We start from the raw sequence: 24,938 nt of genomic DNA, 5'->3' as shown, positions 1-24,938 counted from the left end.
GTAGACTTTCTCCCTCCCTTCATCTACACTTTCAACAGTAAAAAAAAGAAAGGCCGGTTTAATAAGTCACAGTTTGAAGTGGGCTTCAGATCCTGGCTTACACAGGAAGCTGCTTTCTATGGAGTCAAACTAATGGTCCATTTAGTACAGTATTATCAACACTGATTGGCAGCAGAGTTTTCCCCATTGGACCAGGAGATGCCAGGGATTGAACCAAGGACCTTCTATATGGAAAATAGATGCTCCACCACTAAACTATTGCCCAGTCCCTATAAGGGAAATCCTAATCAGCCTTAATTATAATTAACATGTATTCATTTATTCTGTGTATATCCCCTCTTTCATCAGTAGGCCCCGAAGATGGTTAACAATATCCACAAAACAGTACAAAAGCACAGTACAGTAATACACAACTGAAAAAAATAAAAACCGCAGAATCATAGATAAGAGACAGTAAAACCACAAAAAAGCAGCAACAGTTGTTCTTCAGGCCCCTCCATTTTCACACATCAAAGACTCAGTGGAACAAATGAGTCTTTAGGAGTGTCTTGATGGCGAAGAGAGAAGGAGCATCTGGAGCTTCCTGTATGCAGCAGAGAGTTCTAGAGAGACTATCAAAAAGAAGTCCCTGTCCCATGTACATACCAACAGAGTTTAAGTAAATGACAGCACACAGAGCTCTCCTCCCCAGATCATGAATAGGGTTAGGGTATAACATACAGCAGTAGGCCTTCTTTATGGTAGTTTGGGCTGAAACCTTATAAGTCTCTAAAGGCAACATTCAGCATCTTGAATTTAACCCAGAGTCAGGTGGGGAGGCAATGTAGTTCGTGTAGGATTGAAGTGACATGCCCTAATTGAGAAGCATTGGTGTTCTGAACCATTTATAGTTTCCCAATTCTTTTCAATGTTGTTGACTTTGTCATAAACATTGGTGCTGACAAATTGTTTAACCAAGCTTAATGGTGACATTTCCACCAGGAGAGATTAACATAAGAACAGCCCTGCTGGATCAGGCCCAAGGCCCATCTAGTCTAGCATCCTGTTTCACACAGTGGCCCACCAGATGCCAATGGAAGCCTACAGCAGGAGTTGAGGGCATGCCCATTCTCCTGCTGTTACTCTCCTGCAACTGGTACTCAGAGGCATCCTGCCTTTGAGAATGGAGGTGGCCTATAGCCCTCCAACTAGTAGCCGATGATAGACCTCTCCTCCATGAAGTTACCCAAGCCCCTCTTAAAGCCATCCAGGTTGTTGGCTGTCACCACATTTCTTATGGCAGAGAATTCCACAAGTCGATTATGCATTGTGTGAAAAAGTGCTTCTCTTTGTTGGTCCTAGATTTCCCAGCAATCAATTTCATGGGATGACCCCTGGTACTAGTGTTATGTGCGAGAGAGAAAAATTTCTCTCTATCCACTTTCTCCACTCCATGCATGATTTTATAGACCTCTTTCATGTCTCCCCTCAGCAGTCTTTTTTTATAAACTAAATAGCCCCAGGTGCTGTAGCCTTGCCTCATAAGAAAGGTGCTCTAGGCCCCTGATCATCTTGGTTGCCCTCTTCTGCACCTTTTCCAGTTCTACAATGTCCTTTTTTAGATGTGGTGACCAGAATTGTACACAATACTTCAGGTGTGGCCGCACCATAGTTTTGTATAAGGGCATTATAATATTAGCAGTTTTATTTTCAATCCCCTTCCTAATGATCCCTACCATGGAATTGACTTTATTCACAGCTGTTTCACAGCAGGTTGTGAAGGTTCAGTGTGCATATCAAAGGCTGGTTTAAATATCTGTGGTTACCAGGGGGCCAGGGTTGCATCTGTACCAGCCCTGTGTTTCTGACAATTTAAGAAATGGGCCACTCATTCTCTACAGGCTGGCTTCATAATCAATTAAAACTGTTTGTTTAATGTAGGGTAAGAACAGGATGCATTCTGGATCTGTTCATGATAAGGTAAGATTGTAATAAAAGTTTGAAACTGGAGTATCCCACCCCCACAAGTACCACTAGTGAAAACATTGGCTGACATTCAGACTGAAGCTGTGCTGATACTACAGGGGAAGGGTGATTTTTGCTGATTCTCTTTCCCTCTGAAGCCCACTGTGCCTCCCAAAAATATGTCCCTAAGGGTCATGTGAATATTTTTGGGAGGCACAGTGGGCTTCAGAGGGAAGGGGAGATTGTGTGAAAATTGTCCCTGCCCCTCTTTGGTCCAGATGTCAGCCAGCAATTGGAATAATCCATGTTCAGTTGCCAAGGTTAGGGAATATGGTAATGCTCTTAGTTGAGAAGCCTCAGAAAAGGACTAATGTTCAAAGTTAACATATTTGTCAGTTAAATAAAATATTTGTTTTTACAAAATAATTTTATTTTAAAAAATTAGATAGTGGGCTTGTACAAATTGTTTTGTAGATGTTACTGTGTACAAGTTTCCTTTTCCCTTTTCTTTACTTTCCTTAGAACTGTTCTATAGAAGAGATCAAAAGGCTTTGTCTTGAACAGTTAGAACTCATGTCTGAGAAGAAGCTGCTGAAAATTCTTGAAGGTAACACCAAAATATAATGTTGTGCCATACTGAATTTGTTTAAACTTATAGAGCATTGCCCTTTGAAGAACAGGCCCTGGAATCAGCTTTGTGTTAATTTGACAGATTAGGGAAAACATATTTTTGTAGTAACAAGTTAAATTACCTGACTAAAGTGCCTTGTTTGTATTTAGAGCTTAAATATGTGTGACAAAATATGGAGTGTTAATGCCTGTAGTGCAGATATTGGGTGACTTCAGCATTCAGACACTTATTTTATGCATTTTAGTCAGACTGAGAACTTAGTCTCAGCCTGTAATGTAGTTCATATGAAAGGAACTAACTAGAGAGGATGATCTGTGATTTTGAACTACAAGCCTTAAGGGTAAGCAAAAGACATTTGTTTTTATTATAAGCCAATAGCACTATATGGCCATTCCCCACAGTGGTTAGATTTTTTTCTGCCATACTGTATTTACCCAAATAGAAGACAAATCTGAATTTAAGATGACTCCTTTTAAAAATATGGGTTAAATACAAGGTATACCTCTATTGGATCAAAAGGAAGAGGACTCTGAATGTAAGACGACCCTCCAATTTCTAATATCAAAGAACTTGGAAAAAAACTAGACTAGTCTTGGATTCAGGTAAATACAGTATGTCAACAGGACTACACTTTCATCCATCTTCACCCATCTGTGGCTCTACAAAGCCTATTTTATTTAACAAACCTTGGCTATGATGTATAATGCTTAAATAAATAAATATTTATGTGGCTCCATCCAGGGGTGTCACTATAATAGGGCAAGGGGAGACAGTTGCCTGGGAGCTCACTGCCTTGGGGGGGGGGCAGAGGCAAGTCACATGACTGACTCCCCCAGCCATGTACCTGCCCGGACTTCCTTCAGTTGTATTCATCTTCCGAAACTGATGTGAGTGTTAAGACCTGGAACTATCAGAACAGCATGTCTTTCTCTAGTACCATTAAATAACTTGCCACTATTCAGCCTCATTTAAGATTTCTTTACTTCGTGAGCTGAGCTTTAATGAGGGGGAGGGGGATGTTCTCAAATACCCTGGGCCTAAGCTGTTTAGGGCTTTATAGGTTACTAGCTTAACCCGTACAGAGCATCTGTGCGCTACTACTTTATTGCTCTTCTCACCCCCCATAGCCCCCTCACCTCAGAGATCTCTCTACCCTCACCTGAGCTGCACTCCTGCTCCTCCTCCATCCCATTGCTCCATCCCCCTCGCCTCGCTTGCTCGCAGCTGCAGCGTTGCTGGTGCCAATTGGCCAAACCGTGGCCCCCTAAGTCCAGAGACCTCTTCACCCGAGCCCCGCTCGTACTCTTCCTCGCAGGAACAGCAGCAGTGCTTGACTGGGTGCCGCCGCCATGGCCACTCATTCCCCTCAGGACGCTGACAGACCTGGGCCCGTCCCTCGCCTGCCTGCCTACACCAATGGCCTCGGTAGCGCCAAGCAGCAGCAGCACTCCTGCTCCTCCTCCTCCATCCCATTGCTCCATCCCCCTCACCCCACTTGGTCACAGCTGCAGCATTGCTGGCATCGATCGGCCAAACCACAGTCCCCTAAGCCCAAAGACCTCCCCACCCTCACCCAAGCCCCACTCCTGCTTCTCCCCACAGGACCAGCAGCAGTTGTTGACTGGGCCCTTCCTCGCTGCCGCCACTTGCCTGTTCCCCTCAGGCAGCTAACAGGCCCAGGCCCTTCCCTCACCATTCCTTCTTTTTCTCTTTCCCTCCCTCTCTTCCCCCCCCTCTCCTCCACTCGCTCTTCCCCTGTCTTTCTCCCCTCTCCTTCCTTCCTCCTCTCTTTCTTCCTGAGTTAACATATCTTGTTCAGCCTGTTTCCTCATCTAACTTGCACAGTGGCAGCCTCCTTCTCCTGAAGGGGGCTCTCTTTGCAGACCCCTGACCACTATCCTTTTATTATTTTTATCCTCAGTTCCGGCCCCACACAATAAGTACCTCCATCTTATCTGGATTCAATCTGTTTGTTATCCCTCATCCAGCCCATTACCTTCTCCCAGCAGTCATTTAGGGATGCTATGCCTTCTCCTGATGATGCTGACATGGAGAAATAGATTTGGGTGTCACCAGCCTATTGACAACATCCTGCACCAAATCTCCTGATCTCTCCCTATTAAAGAGCATTGGAGACAGTATGGAGCCCTGTGGGACACCATATAAAAGCTCACGTTTTGAAGAACAGCAGTCTCCAAGTGGCACCATCTGGAATATGCCTGAGAAGTAAGAGTGGAACTTCTTCCACTGCAAACCCCTTCAGATGCTCCAGAAGGATACTATGGTCGATAGTATTGAACGTCACTGAGAGATCCAGAAGGACCAACAGGGACAGACTTTCTCTGTTAATTCCAGGTGGTCCAACCCATGGCCGACCCGAAAGCCAGTTTGAAATGTGTCTAGATAATCAGTTTCCTCCACGACCGTCTGGACCTGGGAGGCCACCACCCTCTCAGTTACCTTGCCCAACCACGGAAGATCGGAGACAGGCCTATATTTGCTTAGCTCTGAGGGATCCAATGCAGGCTTCTTCAGATGAAGTCTAATGATTACCTCCTTAATACAGGAAGGCATCCTGCCATCCCTCGGAGAAACATAACATCTACCAGGCCCTCTACAACAACCCCCCTGCCAGATAGTATAAGCCATGTTGGGCAAGGGTCAAGAGAACAGGTGGTAGCCGCACCATTCCAAGCAGCTTGTCTACATCATCAGGATTCACAAACTGAAACTGGTCCAACATAAGTTGATGGACACTGCAATAATTGTGGGGGCTGAGTCTAAGTTGCCCCGAATACGAGAGATTTTATCTGCAAGGAACTCATTAAAAACATCACAGCGGGTAATGGAGGGTTCCAAATTCTGATTCAAGGGAGGAGGGGCGTTTACTAGCCCCCTCACAACCCTAAACAGCTCTGCTGGATGTAAGCTTGTGGATGCAATACGGGCAGAAAAGAATTATTTCTTTGCCTCATGTATTGCCTGAGCATAGATCTTCAAATTCGCTCTATGTTGTAATCTGCCTTTTCGAGTCAAATCTTTCTCCACTTGCACTCCAGTTGTCTACTTTGCCACTTCAGCTCCTTTAGTTCTTCCATATACCAAGGGGCCAGTTTTGAAGCAGGTTGGAGAGGATGCTTCAGAGTGATAATATCTACTGCCATACAAAGTGGTTTGGATGGATGGATGGATGGATGGATGGATGGATGGATATAAATTAATAAATAGCTGATATAATGGCAACGCAATATGCATGATAGGTACTTCTCTCCAGACCCTTTTTTAATTGTGTAAATTAAAACATAGAAAGAGGGAATTGCAACAAAGAACAGACGTCTTGACATATATACGTCAGCTTCGGTGCTCTATATCCCATGTTTAAAATCCAAACTTGTATACAAGACTTTCCCCATATCTAATAAAACACTTGGGTAATACATAACAAAAGGGGGAGGGAAAGGTTGATGACTCACAGCTATACCTGGTTATCGCTGGCACTAAGAGAGAGAGAAAACCTGGGAGGGTATGACACTAAAAAAAAAAAAAAAGTTATTTGCACCCTTTAATGGCCTATGTACTTTAAGATTTCCCTCACTTCTTCTTTGCCGTTAACCCCTGGGCACAGTTTGTCCAAAGATAATGCTTCCCTTATCTTCCTTTTAAGTGTACAATGTTCAGATTCTAAAATGTTTACTTTGAGAGGCATTGTTATTCCATTATGTTTATTTTTCATATGTATTGGCCATGGTTTCCCCCTGTTATTGTATTTAGAATCTGCTAAATACAGATTCTTTGAATCTGGTGACCAGATGTCTTCCTGTTTCCCCTGTGTAATTTTCACCGCATTCTCCACAAGTAATTTTATAGACAATCCCTTTCTGCTTACAATTGCCTTCCCCATTTTCACAGACTGGGCAGGCTTTAGTTTAACACTTTTTATCGTATATTCTGTATCTTACTAACTGTTGCTTCAAGGTTTTAGTGGTTGAACACACTACACTGGCCTTGATCCCATATTTCCTTAAACTTCTCTGGCATCGCCTAATAAAATTGTTAGAAATAAAGGGAATCTTTAACACAGGTAAGCCTACCTCATATTTGGAACTCCCTGTTCTTCTTAAGGGGAATTTATATCCATTTATCTCTGCTAGATCCTTAGCTTTTTCTACCCAGGTGTTTAATTAGATTGGGGGAAGTCTTGGACATAAGCATAGATTTTAAACAGTGGGATAAAGAACACTGAAGCTGACATATATATGTCGAAACATCTGTTCTTTTTCTATTGGATCAAATAACCTTCTTGGCTGGACCATCGTAATAGCCCCCACCCCTGCGGAGGTGGGATGTGATTTTGAATCCAAACTTAACCAGATCTTGGTCTGTCCATGACAATGGAAAAATCACAGGAGTCCCCACACATGGAACACCATCCAAAGACCAAGTCAAATGCTTAAGTACACACATTCAGTATGGTCAGACACTTCGACAGGGATCCCGGTAAGGAGATGTTGTTCATATAGACCACAACCACTCTACCTCCCCACCCATGTCCTCTCACCTGCTCTTCAACAGAGTACCCTGGAGGGAGAAACTGAGACCAAACCGGGCCACCAGCATCCCCCAACCAAGTCTCCATGATACATACTAGGTCAGCCCCTTCATCCATAATCAAATCATGGATCTATTATATTAATTCTCATAGACGTACCTCTGTGGGGATGCATCCCGGCAACCCAGCAGATTGGCTGGGCGGTGGAGGCGCTGTATTGGCTGGGCAGCGGTTGGCCGTGTAGGGAAGTGGCCGCTTGGAGAGGAAAGGAAAGCGGGCAAGTGAAGAGGAGAACTGAATGGACTGGGGCAGAAGGAAGTGGGGAAGCTGAGGGGAGAGAAAGCGGTGGAGTCTGGCTGGGCAGAGACAAACGGCTGGCCGCTTCGGATGATACTCTCTAGAGGGAGGGCCGTGCAGGAAGGAGCCAGCTGAACACTTGGCCTCCCGACACCAGGGACTGGAGAAAGGAGGATGCAGCAACGGCCAGCAGGGAAAACACAAGCAGGCTAAAAAGCGGAGGGCGGGGGAGCATGAATGAAAGAGAGAGAAAGAGGGGGAAACGGAGGAAGGAGCAAGCTAGGTCAGAAGGCTTGGGGGGGAGGGGACTGGGGCAGAAGGTGGGGGGAGTGTACCGCTGCACAGATGCTCTGTGCAGGATCAGCTAGTTATTTCTTATTTATTCTGGGCCAACCTGGCATTACAAAAGAGCCAGGGTAGTTAGCACTGCGCTGTGGGTAGTTAGCACTGCTCCCCAATGTCAAAGAGTTGGCAGGACACTTGGAAGGGGAAACAATTAATAGGTTTCTGATTTCCCTTCCCCTTTAATGGCCTGCTGACCTGCCAATGTTACTTCTATTCCCCAACAGCATTGGAATAGCCGTCTAACAGTCAATGGACCCCCACCCCCGCCCGGTCTCCCCATCTCCAGATAAGCCTAGACACATTATAGACTAACTTCACTCAAGATTCAGCAACAGAAGTTCTCTCAACAGCAACTTCAGCTTCTAAAACAGCCATAAAATAACATACTCTGCCTCAGTCCCAAACCAAAGGCCCGGGCACTTTGGTGGCTGGCTTTGGCAGCCACTGGCCACGCCTCCAGCATACCCTTCTTCCTTATAAGCCCCAGAAACCAAGAGTGTGTCTTCTCATGAGATACTCTGAGAGACTTGAGGGGGAAAGTAAGAGACTTAGACTTTGCTAACTTGTTTCCCCAGCCCGGAGTGGGAGATTTATTGCAGCTTCCCTCCCACCCCTGCCCTGGACAGCCAGAAGATTGGCTCTGCCCCGCTTTTGCTTTGCTGCCTATGTTAGTGTTGTGGCCTTACTTTTCTGACTGCCTGATAATCTACACCTGTGGGCATCAATTCAGTCCTGTCTCAGGCTTATATTGGGGCAAAGCTGTGGATAATTTGAAGATAGACAAGGAGATCGTTCTTGACATGGGAGGGAATGAGAAGACAGTATAGAGATTTGAAGGGGGTAGTAAGAAAAGAGTTGAATAGTTTTGGATAAAGATGAGAAGACAGAGAGGCATTGACAAAGAAAGACCAGAAAGAGGAAAAACTACAAAAAAATAATAAATTGTATATCGCTTTCCAGCAAATGTTCATAGTGGTTTATGTTAAAAACAAAAACAAAAAAAACTGCAACAAGAATATGACTATAACAGCATTTCCCCCCACTTTTCAGCTTGTGTTCATGAGCAAACATTCTCGGCTCACATTTATGAATATAGAACTGTGTGTGACATGTCCTTTGGATTAAGGGCAGCCCCAAACTTCACTTGGCAGATACAAGTGCTCTGTATGCCAGTATTTCCTGTAAGAAGCACACCAATTGTTGAGAACATACTCAGGTTTTTAAACACTCATTGGGAAACCATGGCCCAGTCAGTGTTTCTAGCTGTGTGTATGCAGTTGTTTAAACATACAACTTTCCTATCTGTACTTCACACATTTGTTGTGGGATATTCCAGTATAGCACTGGTATACCCACAAGGATGGTGTCTGCCTTGTACAGTGTGGAATTAACCTAATTAACACCAAATGCAAGGATGTTTGGTTTTATAAGTTGCAGAGAAACACAAGAATTGCCTCTAAGACAAGGATAGGAAGGCCTTGAGTAAATGAGGGAAAATATGGCTTGGAATCCCCCAGTCCAATATATAGAGACTCAAGTTTGATGGCTGCAGTGGCTGGTGGAACTACTTAAGAGTTCCGAAGGTGGTCACATTAAACTTATTTCTTGTTCTGTGGACTGAAACACCAGAAGGGTTATCTCATACTTGCATTACATCTGCTCTCTCTAGTTCATTTTAATGGAGACTATAGCCACTAAAGTTGTATGAGTCAACTGGTGTAGAATGTGGCTTGCAGATTATTGAGCGTCTCATTCTGATCATAGTACACTGGTTTTACACTAGTTTCACTGGCTACCAGTTTGCTTCTGGGCTCAATTCAAAATGCTTCCTTTGACCTTTAAACCCATAATGGTCTGGGACCAGAATTAAGGATATGTATGGGACAGCATTTGTGTTCTGTTCCAAACTCGTAAGGTAAATACCCCATATTGTTCCATCAGAACAACCAGTTGAGCTGGTTGTTCTGATGGAATGACACTGTTCCAACTCGAAACATTCCAAGTGCAATTTTGGACTCCAAAGTAGCACTCTTCTGTCTTCTGCGCATGTGTGGTAGCCGTTTGTGTGGTGGCCGTGTCTACACAAATGGCTGCCGCAAGTGCACAGAGGCAGAAGAACACCATTTTGGAGTCCAAAATGGTGCTCAGAACGTTTTGAGTGTTCCAAGTTGGAACAGGGTCGTTCCGTTCCAATCTCGGAACAGGCCCTTCATTTCAAGGGCATTCTTTTCTGAGCTCAGAACACTTGAAACAGCCCAGTTTGCAATTGGGACATTCCAACTGCAAACCTTTCTGCAGATGCCTAACCAGAATATTTTTCACATTTTTCCACCCCCACCCTGCTTTTAACCTGCCAGAGAGTTCTGTTCTTCATTAGAGGCCCTACCCTGGGTCCACCCGCCATTGAAGTCACAGCAGATGGATACATGGGAAACAGCTTTGTGGTGCCCATGATCTGGAATGGCTTCCTTTGAAAGGAGTGCATGTTCCAATCACTGCCTTCTTTTAGATGAGCAGTGAAGACTTGTTTTTAGAGAGCATTTTAAGATGGAAATTATTCTTGCTGCTTATCTCACTCCATCTGTTTTTACGTTACTGTTTTAGTCTGTGCTATTGTGATTGTCATTATTTTAAGAATTTGTATTGCATTTGTAATTGATTGTTTTGAGCTACCTTAAATAGATCTTTATATACCTTATATATTTAATAATAATAAAATAACTAATTCAGTATCATTTAGCTTTTAGTTTCAGCATTGAGCTTCTTTTATAGAAATTACACAAACCACTGTATGTGTTGCTAAATATATATTACATCCATAGATTCTTCAGTGCTATAATATGATTGTTTTAACTTGATGCTTGTTACTCATTTTAACTTTTTTAGGTTGTTTTAACTTGATGTTGTTTGTAGTTTTTGTAAGCCTTATGGATATACATTTGAAAGGCAGGATATAAACTTATGTGATGGTGATGATGTGCTGTCTTGATCCTTGCACAGACTGCCATTACTTGCTTCTCTCTCCCCGCCACCCCACCCCCGCCACGTCAAGTGGTAGAACGTTCCAGGGGCAGCCTTTTACAAGGACAGGTTCCTTGTGTGGAAAGCATACTAGAAATTTATGGTGTGCTTGTGGTATCTGTTTATTTAGAAATATACAAGTTGGCCATGAGGAAGCAAGCAAGCATTCAGCCAGGCAGCACTAATTTTTAAAACAGTATAATAATTCCTCTCTCCCTCTCTATAAGCAATAGTATATTCTGGAACATGCCAAAGTTCCTTCTTGCTAGCCAGCTGCAAAGTTTGAACCTCTGTTTCTCTGACTGCATTCCAACCCCAAATGGTTTCTGTCAAGCCCCCACCCAAGCAGGTGGGCCGTGTCATTATATTTGACAGACATAACCGTGTTTACTGATGTGCAGTATTAATGAGACAGGAAAATGCTGCCAAGCCACAGTGTCTCACAGTGACATTTTATTTCAAGGTGAGAATGGGGCTGACTCTGACAGTGATGAAGAGATTGATGGTGGTGAAGGGAAGACAGCAATTGAATCATTTAGTCAGTAAGTAGCTGTAACTGAATATTTAAATTTAGCTGTCCTTAGAGGTTTTGTTTGCATTGGAAATTCTGTTTAAAACTGGTGAACCCACTGGTAAAATCCCATTTAAAGCTTTGGTGAAACTCCAGCTGTACCTCCTTGCAAAGCTCCGTTGACAGTTGAGAAATGTTGGTGAAATGGAACACTGTTTGATAACCCAAAGGACTTTGGTTAGACGTGGATGAAACGAGTAAAACTTGGGCAAAACCATCGACTATCCAGGTAAGATTTCACAAAACCGTGGTGGAACTTTGGCCAAACTTGGTGGACCATAGTAAAAATTTGACATAACTTAAGTCCTGGTGGAACTCTGACATATTTGCAAAACTTGGTAAAGTGTTGTGAAAACACTGGTACACCCTGGCAAAGCCTGGGAAAAGCATTGTGAAACCTCATTGAATGTCTCAAAACAATTGGAAACTGGGGAGATTTCAAGAAATTGTGGTGAAACGTTTCTAAGTCACAGTCAAATGTCAGAAAATTGTGTGTATACTGTATTTGCAAAAGCCCTGCTTGGAACATCACATCTCAAAGAAACCTTGAATAAAACTTGGTTCAGTCCCAGCTAAACTTGTATGATCACAGCAAGACGTTGTAAAACCAGTGCAACTTTGAAAACTTATAGTGAAACTTCATGACATTGAGGTGGAACTTTGATGTAATTTTAGTGAAACCTTAAGAAGTTCTACTGGAGCATACAGGACATCCAAGAGGGTATATCCACAAGACACCCAAGAAAAATATGCCTCTGAGAAAGGAATAAGGAGGTAGAAAGAAATCCGGTTTGAATCTCCAGTGGAACTTGCTAAAAACCACACCAAACATAAAGCTAATTAAATTAGACACTGTGAAACTTTATTATATTTGATGAAACTGTATGAATATTTTGTGGACTCTTGGGAGACCCTGGTGAAAGTGCAAAACTAATGAAAGCCAGGTAAATTGCCTGCTAAAAAGTCAATCTGCAGTGAATCCCGGCGGGGAGGGAAACAAACCCTTGTGAAACTTTGCTGAACCTCCAGAGAAAATGTTTGTGTACTGCTTAGCTCCTTATTATCCTAATACTTAAAAAGTCCATCTGGTGGTCCTAATCAGTGGCCTTTTATGATAGTCCCCAAGAAGAGAAACTGTATAACAAGTAATGGTGAGTGTGGCTGCACTGTGTGTGGGTGAAGGCAGGGGTCCCCTGCAGGGCTGGGTAACAAGGAACCTCACTGAAGGAATTTGCTATTAGATGGTACTATGAAGCATTTTTTAAAGAGAAGCCTGCCATCTAGATAAGAACATTTTTGTCTTAATGCAATTTCTCTTTATATAATCCAGTTATGCTGTTAGCACTGCAACAGTTACCAACATACTACTCCCTTTCAAAGGGACCAAGAACATAATTGAGGCTGGGGCTATGCAGTTAGGAGCAGGGTTGGTTCTTAAAAGACTGGGGTTACTGGAGACGGGGTTAATCCTCATCCTCTTTACTAGCTGCTATTCTTTCTTATATTGGAAACTAGGAGTGTGCATGGTTTTGGTCCGGCATAATAGAACAGACCGCCGGACCGGTCCGGCTGGGCAGGGGGCTGTGACTTTAAGCAGGGTGGTGGTGGTACTTCCCCCCCCCCCCCGCCGCTCTTCCCCCTCCGGCGCTGTTCCTTGGAAAAATCTTCTTGGGGCGGCAGAGCTCCTCTCTGCTGCCCCTGCCCCCGTCGTTGATTGTCAAGCCTTAACAGAGACGAGCGCTAGCGGCGCGCATGCGCCCTGCGCAGCGTGCAAACTCGTCTCTGTTAAGTGCACGCGCTGCTCAGGGCGCATGCGCGCTGCTAGCGCTCGTCTCTGTTAAGGCTTGACGAACAACGACGGGGGCAGGGGCGGCAGAGAGGAGCTCTGCCGCCCCAAGAAGATTTTTCCAAGGACCAGCGCTGGAAGGGGAAGAGCGGTGGGGGGGGGAAGTACTACCCCCCCCCCCCGCTTAAAGTCACAGTCCCCCCCTGCCAGACCGGGGGGGACTCTGAGCCATGCACACTCCTACTGGAAACCACTGCCCTTGGCAGAGGGGATAAGTAGAAGAGAGCCAGACAGGGTTGGGGGGAAAATACTGGAGAGGGGAGAAGTTGGCAACTGTCCTGACCACCTGCTGCTGGGTGGAGCCCCAAGTGATTGCCTGAGTGCTTGCATCTGCTCCATACCCTCTGCAAGTGCCTCCTGTCCCTATAAAAGACCTGTTTGCACGTGAGCACAAAGGCTCTCATCCTTGTGGTTCTCAGCCAAGTTGCAAACAGCCAGTGGTCCTGAAGAGTGGAAGGGACAAAAGGTGCAATGAACACCTAGAAGCAAAAATTGTGACAAGAATAATACTCTCCATATCTGGGCCTTGGCCTTTGCATTGGACCTACCAGATTAGCTGCCCCTGGAAGTCTGGGATGCCTGGTGCTGTTGTGGCAAGTCACCAGACCACCAGAAAGGGTTTGTCTAGAATATTGCCTCTGTTTTATAGGAGGGAGCTTTTATCTGTTACAGTTACTAATGAGTTCTTGACAATATGTGTCGGTGGGGGTTACTTTGGAGAAGGCCCTTCTAATTGAGGTAGTCCTTGACAGAGGGTGATGTGTTGTTGGGAGTAGGTCATGCCAGGTGAGGGGAAAGCACATTGGTTATATCAAAGCCATGATACCCTCCAGTCCTACTCTCATCCAAGTAGACCCCAGTAACTCTCCCAGCAGCCCATCTTTCCTGATGCTGGTACTATCAAATAACCTCAAGGAGGTTATCCTGGATGAGCACGTTGTCCTGGTGTGCATTATGGAGTCCTGGTTGGATGAGGGGGGGAGATGTAAATCTCTCCCAACTGTGCCCAACTGAGTTTCCAAGTGCAGGGTGGTCAGGGAGGTGGAGTTGCCCTGGTTCATCGGGAGACTATCCCACTCACCAGATGCATTGTTTACCATTCTGACCAGTTTGAGTGCCTGCATGCAGTGCTGGGATTGTAGGACAAAACTGGGATTCTATTAGTATACCACCCACCCCGCTGTCTAACAGGCTTCCTGCTTCAGGTGGTCTCAGATGTGGCATTGAGAATCCTGAGGCTGTTAGTCTTGGGGGAATTTAATGTCCACGCTGAGGCTACCTTGTCTGGTGCAGCTTGGGAGTTCATGTCCTCCATGACGACCATGGGCTTCTCTCAACTGATTTCTGGTCCAGCACATGTGGCAGGCCATATGCTTGACTTGGTCTTTGAGTCAATGGAGGACAGTGGTACTATGTGGATAGTCCAGGGCACCTTAATACCGTTGTCAGGGACAGATCACTATTTGGGGAAGATTGGATTGTGGGTGCACCCAATACACCTCAGCAGGGGTGGGGACCAGTTAGGATGGTCTACCCTCAGAGATTTATGGATCCTAATGGATTCCTGATGGCTCTGGGGGTTTTCCTGCAGAGAGAGTGGTGTTAATAGTACTGCTCGTGGGGAATTGGCAGATATTCCGTATTATGCTTTAGGCTTATGTGGGAGAATTAGTGAGCTTGAAATGGAGCAGCCCACCTTCACAATAAATTTGTGCAAAGTTTTGGTCATGGAAGGAACTAAACAGAGAGGTTAAAGTTCAAAAATAGAATAAGGATTATTATAGGGGTTTTAGGGGTACAAGAAGAGAAAATAATAGTTAATGAGCAACAATATTTAACTAGCAAGACTAAAAGATTAACAGGACTATGTTACAGCTCACAAGGAGGCAATTTGGCTTGAGTTTCTGAATTAAGTTCACTCAGGGCTGGTGAGAAAAACAGGCTTTGGATTTTAGAAGGAGAAAAAGGAAGAGGAGTGAGAAATCTGAGAGCAGGAGTTAGCTACTACCTTGATCCTTCTGGAGGGATGCTGTAAAACCCTTGTAGCTCGATTGCTACCGAGGAACTTCTCTCTTCCAAGGAAGGCAGGAGCCCAGCGACCAGGCAGAGGTCCAGGAGCCAGAGGGAAATCCAAAAATGACCAGAATCTTGCAGCGAGGAGTGGTGCATAGATCGGGTTAGGAAAAAGAGCCGGTCTGAAAGTGAAAAGTAAAGCAGGAGAGGGAGTCAAAGCAAGGCACAATTGGGGTTCCAATGCCAAGATGTAGTGAAAAGCAGCTGGTGGATCCAAGGAAATAACATCTGGTGAATCTGGGGTAGAGATACTTCGATTCATTGTGCCTTGATCTCTTATAGGGAAAGTCTTGCCCAAAGGCATTATGATAATTGCATCTTGAAAAGGTGGACAATAGGGACAAAGGATAGGACGAAGCATTGTCCTGTATAATTAACTGGATGTACTTCTTCTTTGAACAAAGGCTGAGGAAGTTCTAAAATACTTGATAATGTCAACAGGCATGTGGATAAAGGCGATGCGGTTGACATTCTCTAGGATCTCCAAAAGGAGTACGAAAGACTTGCCCTTGCAGAAGCCATGCTGGTTCTTTTTTTTTGCAAGGTCTGTTCTTCTATATGTTCTTCCAGTATAGAAATCCAAAACAGATTGTGAGGAGCTCCAAAATGATCTCTCCAAACTGGATGAGTGGGCAACAAAATTGCAATGTAAGCAAGTGTAAAGTGATGCATATTGGGGCAAAAAACGCCAACTTCACTTATACACTGATGGGGTCTAAGCTGTCAGTGACTGACCAGGTGAGAGATCTTGGGGTTGTGGTGGACAGCTCGTTGAAAGTGTCAACTCACAGTATGGCAGCTGTAAAATAGGCAAATTCCAAGCTAGGAATAACTAGGAAGGGGACTGAAAATTAAAATGCTAATATTATAATACCCTTATACAAGTCTATGGTGCAGCCATGTTTTGGATATTGCATACAGTTCTGATCACCGTATCTTAAAAAGAATACAGTAGAACGGGGGGAAATGCAGAAGATGATCAGGGGCCTGGAGCACATTCCTTATGAGGCAAGGCTACAGCATCTGTGGATTTTTAGTTTGGGAAAGAGGTGACCATGGGGAAACATGATCGAGGTGTATGAAATTATGCATGGAGTAGAGAGAGTGGACAGAGAGGAATTTTTCTCTCTCACTCACAACACTAAAACCACAAGTCATCCCATGAAACTGAAGGCCAGGAAATTTAGGACTGACAAAAGGAAGTACTTTTTTACCCAGCACATAATTAATGTATGGAATTCTCTTCTGTGGGATGTGGTGATGGCCTCTAGCTTGAATAGTTTTAAAAGGGGCTTGGACAAATTCATGGAGGACAGGTCTATCTGCGACTGCTACTCAGGTGGCTAGTCTGGTGGCCATCTCTTGCCTCAGAGGCAAGATGCCGCTAAATACCAGTTGCAGGGGAGCAACAGCAAGATAGGGAGCATGGCTTCACCTCTTGTCTGTGGGCTTCTCAGAGACATCTGGTGGGCCACTGTGTGAAACAGAATGCTGGATTAAATAGGCCTTGGGCATGGTCCAGTAGGGCTGTTCTTATGATGTTTCAGTGGTTTCCAATGCAGTAGTCCCATGGAGACTACTTATGTCTAAGATCAGGTTTTTAGGTACACTTACAATTTAGCATAAGGAGTTGGGGCATCACACTGAGAACTTAGTTTTGCCTTTGACTGCATAAGCTTATTTTAACTGTGGAACTTCTGAAGAGGTTTCTTTCATCATCATCATCTCCATCCATCATGAATTTTGTGTCGCTTGGCTCATTTTCATCTGAGCTCATCTTAAACCTAAGGCTGCAGTAGGAAAAAGTGTACATACTAAACTGTTAACAGATCTATTTTTCTTGTACAAGAAGGTTCAGGCTTTTAATAATGTTGTGTTGTTTGTTCATATTTGAAGGCTGAGACAATCCTGTGGAGCTGATGATTAGGTGCAAGATTAGTACAACTTTCCTCATGCAAAGCAGCAGTAGTTCATGGACTCGGACACCAAGAATTGTTTAGAGTTTCCTGTTTCAATTTTATTTTGTGGTAGTACGAATGTATGAGATAATTTTCTTTCTAGCAGGAGCAGTGTGGCACAGGAGAACCCCATGTCTTATGGCCTTACCAGCATACAGACTGTGCCCACTGTACTACTGTTATGATTGCACCGCTCTGTAACAGATTGTGGGGTAGTGAGGAGTGGTTAAAGGCTGTCTAGCAGTGTGTTGGTCTAAATTTGTGAGTTGTACTCCTACAGGTTTAGGTAGGCCTCTATTATTTCTGCTGAAACATTGCAAAGCTCTTATTTGTGTAAACACTCATGCTGTTACATTTATCTTTCTTTCAGTTTTTAAATGTATTAGCTTTGTTTTGAACTGTACATATATGCTCAGTCATTTTGATATCTACATGAGAATAACAATGCCTAGGATTGCCCCGGCACTATTTTCAGTACTGGGACAAATGGCAAAGTATCCCACAATCATTTTATAATGATTATGTGATAGTCTGGTCAGTGAATAGTCTGGTCAACTACAGGAAGTTGTTGAGGAATTAAGGGGTGGTGTTCAGCTTTAACTGGTGATGTAAGATCATGATTCAGAAGTAAAACCTACTTTTCTGAAAAGATTAACCTAATGCCAGTTCAGCTTAGATTGAACTAGCTTGGGTAGTAAATATAAGACTAGTGATCTCTTGGATTTGTTGTTTTGTTTTATTTCAATTGTTTTTAACATACTTATATACCGCCCAAAGCTTGTGTGTCTGGATGGTTTACAATAAAGACAATACAAATTAAAACAAGATTTAAACATCTAAACATTAAAAGAAAATTCAACACCATGTTAAAAACTGTAAATCTAACTAAAAGCCTAGGTGAACAAATGTGTCTTAACTGCCTTTTTAAACGTGGTCAGAGATGGGAAGGCTCTTATTTCAACAGGGAGCACATTCCAAAGCTTCGAGGCAGCACTGGAGAAGGCCCGTCCCTGAGTAGCCACCAGACAAGCCGGTTGTAACTGCAAACAAACCTCACTAAGATGATCTAAAAAATGATCACCAAGATGATCTAAAATACCCAGGGCCTAAGCCAGGCCTGCTCAACTTCGGCCCTCCTGCAGATGTTGGCCTACAACTCCCATAATCCCTGGCTATTGGCTACAGTGGCTGGGAATTATGGGAGTTGTAGTCCAAAAACAGCTGGGGGGCCTAAGTTGAGCAGGCCTGGCCTAAGCTGATGGGGCTTGATAGGTTATAACCAGCACCTTGTATTTTGCCCAGAAACATATCAGCTGCTAGTGTAGCTCTGTCAATACAGGAGTAATGTGGTCTCTCCGAGATGACCCAGAGACCAACCTGGCTGCAGCATCCTGGACCAACTGAAGTTTCTGGACTACATACAAAAGCAGCCCCACATAAAGCTCATTGCAGTGGGTGGGTCTGGATGTTACCAACATATGTAACACTGTTTTGAGGTCACTTATCTCAAGAAACAGAAGAAGCTGGTGTATCAGCCGAAACTGATAGAAAGCACCTCTGGCCACCACCTCAACCTGGGAAACACCAGGGAGAGGTTTGGATCCAGAAGCACTCTCAGATTGCGTACCTGTTCCTTCTGGGAAGTGTGACCCCATCCAGAACTGGAAGCTCAAAATTATCTCCTAAGTTCTGACCCCACACAATAAGTACCTCCATCTCACCTGGATTCAGTCTGTTATTTATTTGTTTGATTTATATACCACTTTTCATTAAAATAATCTTAATGCAGTTTACAATATAATTAAAAGAATGCACAATTAAAATACAAAGGTACAGATAATATAAATATATCTATTAAAAAACTATAAAAACAGTGATACATAAAAGACAAAGCAGCAGCTGTAAAAACGATTAAGTGCTGTCAAGTAGATGTCAACGCTTAATGATAACATAGATTCTCTCCAGGATTCTCTCTCTTCTACTTGGCCTTGAAGGTGTCTCAGTGGTATATCAAGGTCTCTCAGTGGCTGTCGTAATCAAGTTCATCCGCCTTGCTGCTGGTCGTTCTCTTCTCTTTCCTTCAATTTTCCCCATCATTATGGTCTTTTCAAGGGAGCTGGGTTTTTGCATAATTTGTCTGAAGTATGATAGTTTGAGCCTGGTCATTTGTGCCTTGAGTGAAGATTCTGGATTGATTTGTTCCATGATCCAATTGCTTGTTTTCCAGGCTGTCCATGGTATCCTAAAAAGTCTTCTCTAGCATCAAACTTCAAAAGTGTCAATACTTTCTCTATATTGTTTCCCCAAAGTCCAACTTTCACATCTGTAGAGTGTCACGGGGAAAACCAATGTCCGAATGATTCTAATTTTTGTAGGTGTAGACATGTCACGGCATCTAAATAACCTTTCCAAGGCTTTCATTGCAACCCTACCAAGTGCTAGGCTGCAGCGTATAACTTGACTGCTGGATCCTTTACTGTTGACGGTCGATCCTAGAAGGCAGAAGCTATCCACCACTCCAATGTCTTCATTATCAGTTCTGAGGCTGGTTGCTGCACCTGTTGTCATTAGTTTAGTCTTCTTTACACTTTGTCGTAGTTCCATTTTTTTTACTGTGTTCCTTGACTTTCATTACTAGAGCTTGCAGATCATCTGCATTCTTAGCTCATGATGTCATCAGCGTAGTGCAGGTTATTGATGTTTTTTCCTCCAACTTTAAAGCCACACTCCTCTTCTTCCAATACAGCTTCTCTCAGTATATAAGCTGAATAAATAAGGAGAAAGTATACAGCCTTGTCTTACTCCTTTGCCGATCTGAAATCAGTCTGTTTTACCATGTTCTGTTTGTACTGTGGCTTCTTGTCCTATAGGTTTCTCATAAGAACAATGAGATGTTCTGGGACACCCATTATCCTGAGCATATTCCACAGCTTGACATGGGCGATGCAATCAAAGGCTTTTCTGTAGTCAATAAAGCACATATTGACTTTTTTCTGGTATTTGGCTTTCTCAGTTATCCAGGATGCATCAGCAATAATGTCTCTTGTCCCTCTGCCTTTACTGAAACCAGCTTGAACATTCAGCATTTCCCTTTCCACGTAGGGCTCTAATCTGCGTTGGATGATCCTGAGCATTATTTTGCTGGCATGTGAAATTAAGGATATTGTGTGATGGTTTGCCCATTCGGTTAAGTCTCATTTCTTTGTTATGGGTAAGTATACTGACCACTTCCTGATCTAACTTCATCTTCCCGTACTAGCGGTTTTTGCAAGTAGGGAATATCTTCTAGAGTATCTTGGATGTTGACAACCCTGCTGTACTGATTTTCAGTATACTTCCATATCTCTTTTGGTCTTCTCTGAATCAGTTACTATCTGTCCTTTGGCATCCCTTAACATACCAGTTCAAGGTTGGAACCTCCTTCTGAGTTCAGAGATCTTTTGGAAAGCTTTCCTTGTTCTTCTGTGTCTATTTCCATCCTCAAGGTCTTTACAGATGTCACTGTAGTACTGCTCCTTTTCTCTTCTAACAGCTTTCTGAAATTCCCTATTAACTTCCTTCATGAGGTCTTTATCCTTCTTGACTTTGGCTTCTCTCCTTTTCATGGCAATCTCCACCGTCTGTTCTGACATCCATTTTGCTTTCTTCAGTTTCTTGGTTTTTGGCAGTCTCTTTTCACAGTTGGCCTTAACAACTTCCTTGATTGCATTCCACGGTTCCCCTAGTTCCCTATCAGTGAGGTTCAGAAATTCAAAGCAGTTCCTGATGTCTTCGTTGAAAATGGTGGGTACATTCTCAAGATCATATTGTGGAAGCTGGATAGCTTTGTTTTTCTGTTTTAGCTTGACTTGGAACTTGCACATGAGCAGTTCGTGATCTGTTCCACAATCTGCCCCCGGCCATGTCTTTGCTGTTATAACTGAGCTCTTCCATCTCCTTGCATCAGTAATGTAATCAATTTGATTTCTGTATACCCCATCTGGTTATGTCCATGTGTACAGGCGCCGCTTTGGTTGTTTGAAGAATGTTAACAATGAAGAGATCATTGGCTTGGCAGAAACTAATAAGTAGTTCTCCTGCTTCATTTCTGTTTCCTAGGCCGTACAATCCAACTGTGTTTTCCTCCTTACGATTTACAACATTGGCACTCAAACCAGCAGCAGCAGATCTTGCTTGCATGTTCTGTCAAATTCAGACTGAACTTGAGCATAGAATTCATCAGCTTCCTCTTCTTCTGCATCAGTTGTTGGGGCATAGACTTGAAAAACTGTCATGTTAAAGAGTTGTCCACGAAATCTAATTGATATTAGTTGGTCACTGACTGCATTGTACTCAAGTACTGTCATTGCTATATCCTTGCTAACTATGAAAGCAACACCATTTCTCCTTTGTTGTTCATGAGTAGTAAACAGTATGATTTTCTGACTAAAAATGTCCAATTCCAGTCCATTTTAATTCATTGATGCCCAAGATGTCAATCTGTAGTCAATTCATTTCACCTTTCACTGTGTTGAGCTTTCCCATATTCATGCTTCTTACGTTGCACATTCCCACTGTAATTCTGTCTTTGCAGCTTCTGATTTTCTTTTCCCTCATGGCAACATCAGCTGCTAGACGTCCAAAAGGCTTTAGTCTAACCACGTCATAAACACCACCGATACTCTGAGAGATCCTCAGCTCTTCCTCAGTAGCATGGTGATTACCATCCAACCTGAGGGGCCCATCATCTGGCACTACATCGGCAGTCATTCTGTTTTGTTTATCCATGTGGTTTTCTTGGTAAAATACAGGAGTGGTTTACCATTGCCCCGTGCAATATGAAACAATGCCTTTGACATTGTCACTAAAGTGACCATCTTGCCTATATCGCTGCTGCCCAATATAGGTGCCTGCTTGCTTTAGCTGGGCAGCTGGGATGACCTTCATGCTTTGGGTAACCTTACTGAGAGTATACCTCCCGACGTATTTCACTCATCACTCCCAGGAACACACACACCCAGCCACAATGAGGCAATATAGCAGGACTGGGGGGGGGGGAATACTGGGGGGTTGGCAATACTTTCACTTAAAATCCTGGGCGAAGAGCTCATCCAGCCCTTCACCGACTCCAGGCAGGTATTTAGGCATTTATTCTTGTTTCACTAAGAATAATAATCTGTTTGAGATGACTGGGAGGCTGAAAAAATAAATACGCATATCCTTATCCTCTACCCAAAACCAAAAATATTCCTTGAAGGGGGTTATTTTTGGTTGTTTGTTAGCAGTTGATCTGGGTTACCCAATTAAAGTGTTTGCTGGGAGCAAATGTTTAAAGTCCTATTCGTCCACATGCCACAGTCAGGGTCTGTGTTCACCTGTGTAGCTGGGGTAGTAAAATGCCAGTGGATGAGTGGAGGGCTTGTGTACAACTACTGTAAAATCATTTCATTTAAAAAATGGAAAACAAACAACTTCCAAAATAGTTTGTCTAATGAGACTGTATTTCCTGCGACTGTGATCTGTCTTTTCACTTAAAGCTTGTCAAAGTGTGAGCCTGATCACTATTTGGGAAAAATTATAGGACTTTGTTTAGACTGCCTGTTTATAGCTAGGGTTAAATAGTTATGGAGATAACGATCAGTTTGAGATAAAGTAAGTATGTTTGTGGGGAAGTAACTTTATATCAGAAAGAAATTCTTGGATTAGCAGATCTGTCAGTGGTTGCATGTAAACATATGTAAACAGCAAGTATGAATCCTTCCATATTCTTTTAATATGAATCCACATTAATTGCACTAATGTGAAAAGGCCATGATAAAATATGCCACCTGGGTATTTTGGATAAAATTAAAAATAAGTGAAAGAACAGGAACTAATCTTGACACTGTTTGACCACAAGATGGCAGAAAATGCATGTGTATTAAACTCTGATTAGCAAAATTTTATCAGGACATTTTTGTATGTCTCCATAAAGATCACTCAGTGACACAGTGTTTAGATGGCAGGTTGTTTTAATGTGTGTACCTTTCCTCTGAAGTGGCTGATATAATCCAGATATCATAGTTTTCTTGTGGCTTGCTTTGTTGTAGACAAGAGTTTAGACAACTGAACAGACATAACTAAATACGTAACTGTTTTCAGGAGCTGTACTTAAAACAGGCTGTACAGCCAGAAAATGTTGCTGTAGAGCTGCAGCTAAATCAGCACTTCTGATTTCTGAATGGAATTTGGCAGAAAGACTCAGGGCAGCAGGAGCTTTGTTATCCCAGAGCTGACATCTTCTGATACTTTTTTCCCTTCTGCAGATTGTGCTGGATTGCCAGCAAGCATACTAAATAAGTAATGCTATCAACAATCTTTGGGGTTGATGTCCTCATCCTGTGATTAGATAGGAATGTTGTCCATCACATTTATATCAAAGTATCTTTTCCTGCTTAAGACTCACTGGAATAAATGGGAAATGTTCAGTAGTGTGTATGTAGTACAGTTGTATGTCATGTCTATACATACACTCGGTTGTATACAATCTGTACAAAAACATTTCAAAACTGCATGGTATCAACATTTGTACCCAGAGAAAGAGTCCTGTAACCTGTTTGATTATTCTTTTGTATAATTCTATTTGTGCTTGCAATTGTTGAATTGTTGTTTGCAGCCTTAAGAGCTAGACATTTGCTGTCTTTTTGAATGAAAACCAAGATTCTTAAAATGCCATCTTCTGAATTTGCTACAGGATACTCGCAGCTTGGCATGTACCACATATGTGCTGCATAAACATTTTTTTACATCTGTGATAATTCTGTATGTGTTTGGGCTCCAGGATGAAAACTTGGCCTAGCACTCTTTGAAACCATGACAGTTTCCTATACTGAGTAGATGCAGGCTGAGAGAAGAAGAACCCATTGGAATATTTGGCAGCTTCGGTTTGTATTTAGCCAAGGAGGTTTGTGGAAGCACATTTTGGGCCAGCAGGGGAAAAAAGGCTGTCTCTGCATAGATAGGAGCCATGGATCTAGTTAAAACTGAATTGCATCTATAGATAACCACACTGGGAAAAGAGAGCTTTAAACATTGTTTTGTTATAGAATACTTAAAATAACTGAAGATGTCATTAGAAGTGAACCTATAAAATTAAAAAGTCCAGGTGACACCTTGGGATGACGCTACCCATTTTATGGTATAGTTTAACTTTTGCCTGCAGGCTGGATGCTTTGATTGAGTGCATATTAACATAATACGTACTTCACAAATTTTAGACAAAGTAGTTGAGGTATGAAATTGGTTAGATGAATATAAAATAATTTTATGGCCAAAATTCTCATTAAACTCAACAATTGGACTTGCCTTCCATGATTTCAAGATCCTGTGGAGAGCTGTATCCTGTCTCTTCAAGTGTATCATATAATATTTCATTTGCTTTCCTCCTTTGTATAAAAACATTTGAAAGATTTGTTATCTCACATTTGTGGTGAGATAATAGATACAATTCCATTGTTTTAGCAGTATTTGAATCTTTCCTCCCCTCTTGTTCAGCAGAAAGCAATGTAAACATGGATGTTAGTGAGAACATACAGAAATATCTAAAAACTACATATCTCCCCCTCAACTCCCAGAGCAATTCAGTAACTACTAGCTTTCATTGCTTTATAGCTTTTGTGTTGTGGTAAGCAATTCTTAAGTCCGCCCACCCACCGAAAGTAGCTCTGTGAGTTAGGCTGCTTCTT

At 43.0% G+C, this 24,938-nt stretch overlaps 1 protein-coding gene across 2 annotated transcripts in view; it reads left to right on the top strand.

The window, feature by feature from the left end:
- CAAP1 (caspase activity and apoptosis inhibitor 1) overlaps positions 1 to 24,938 on the top strand; it is a 58,846-nt gene that overhangs the window by 20,814 nt on the left and 13,094 nt on the right. Inside the window, exons 3-4 of one of the 2 annotated variants that reach the window (XM_053298645.1) lie at positions 2,467 to 2,551; positions 11,251 to 11,329. In XM_053298645.1, the coding sequence (XP_053154620.1) occupies positions 2,467 to 2,551; positions 11,251 to 11,329 (164 nt within the window). The remainder of the gene's footprint in view (positions 1 to 2,466; positions 2,552 to 11,250; positions 11,330 to 24,938) is intronic. The other variant, XM_053298646.1, reaches the window with a different exon arrangement.

Source organism: Hemicordylus capensis, chromosome 2, assembly GCF_027244095.1.
Source record: "Hemicordylus capensis ecotype Gifberg chromosome 2, rHemCap1.1.pri, whole genome shotgun sequence".
NCBI classification, from domain to species: Eukaryota; Metazoa; Chordata; class Lepidosauria; order Squamata; family Cordylidae; genus Hemicordylus; species Hemicordylus capensis.
The sequence above is the reverse complement of the archived record's forward strand: the minus strand, read 5'-3'. Positions and strand labels throughout refer to the sequence as shown.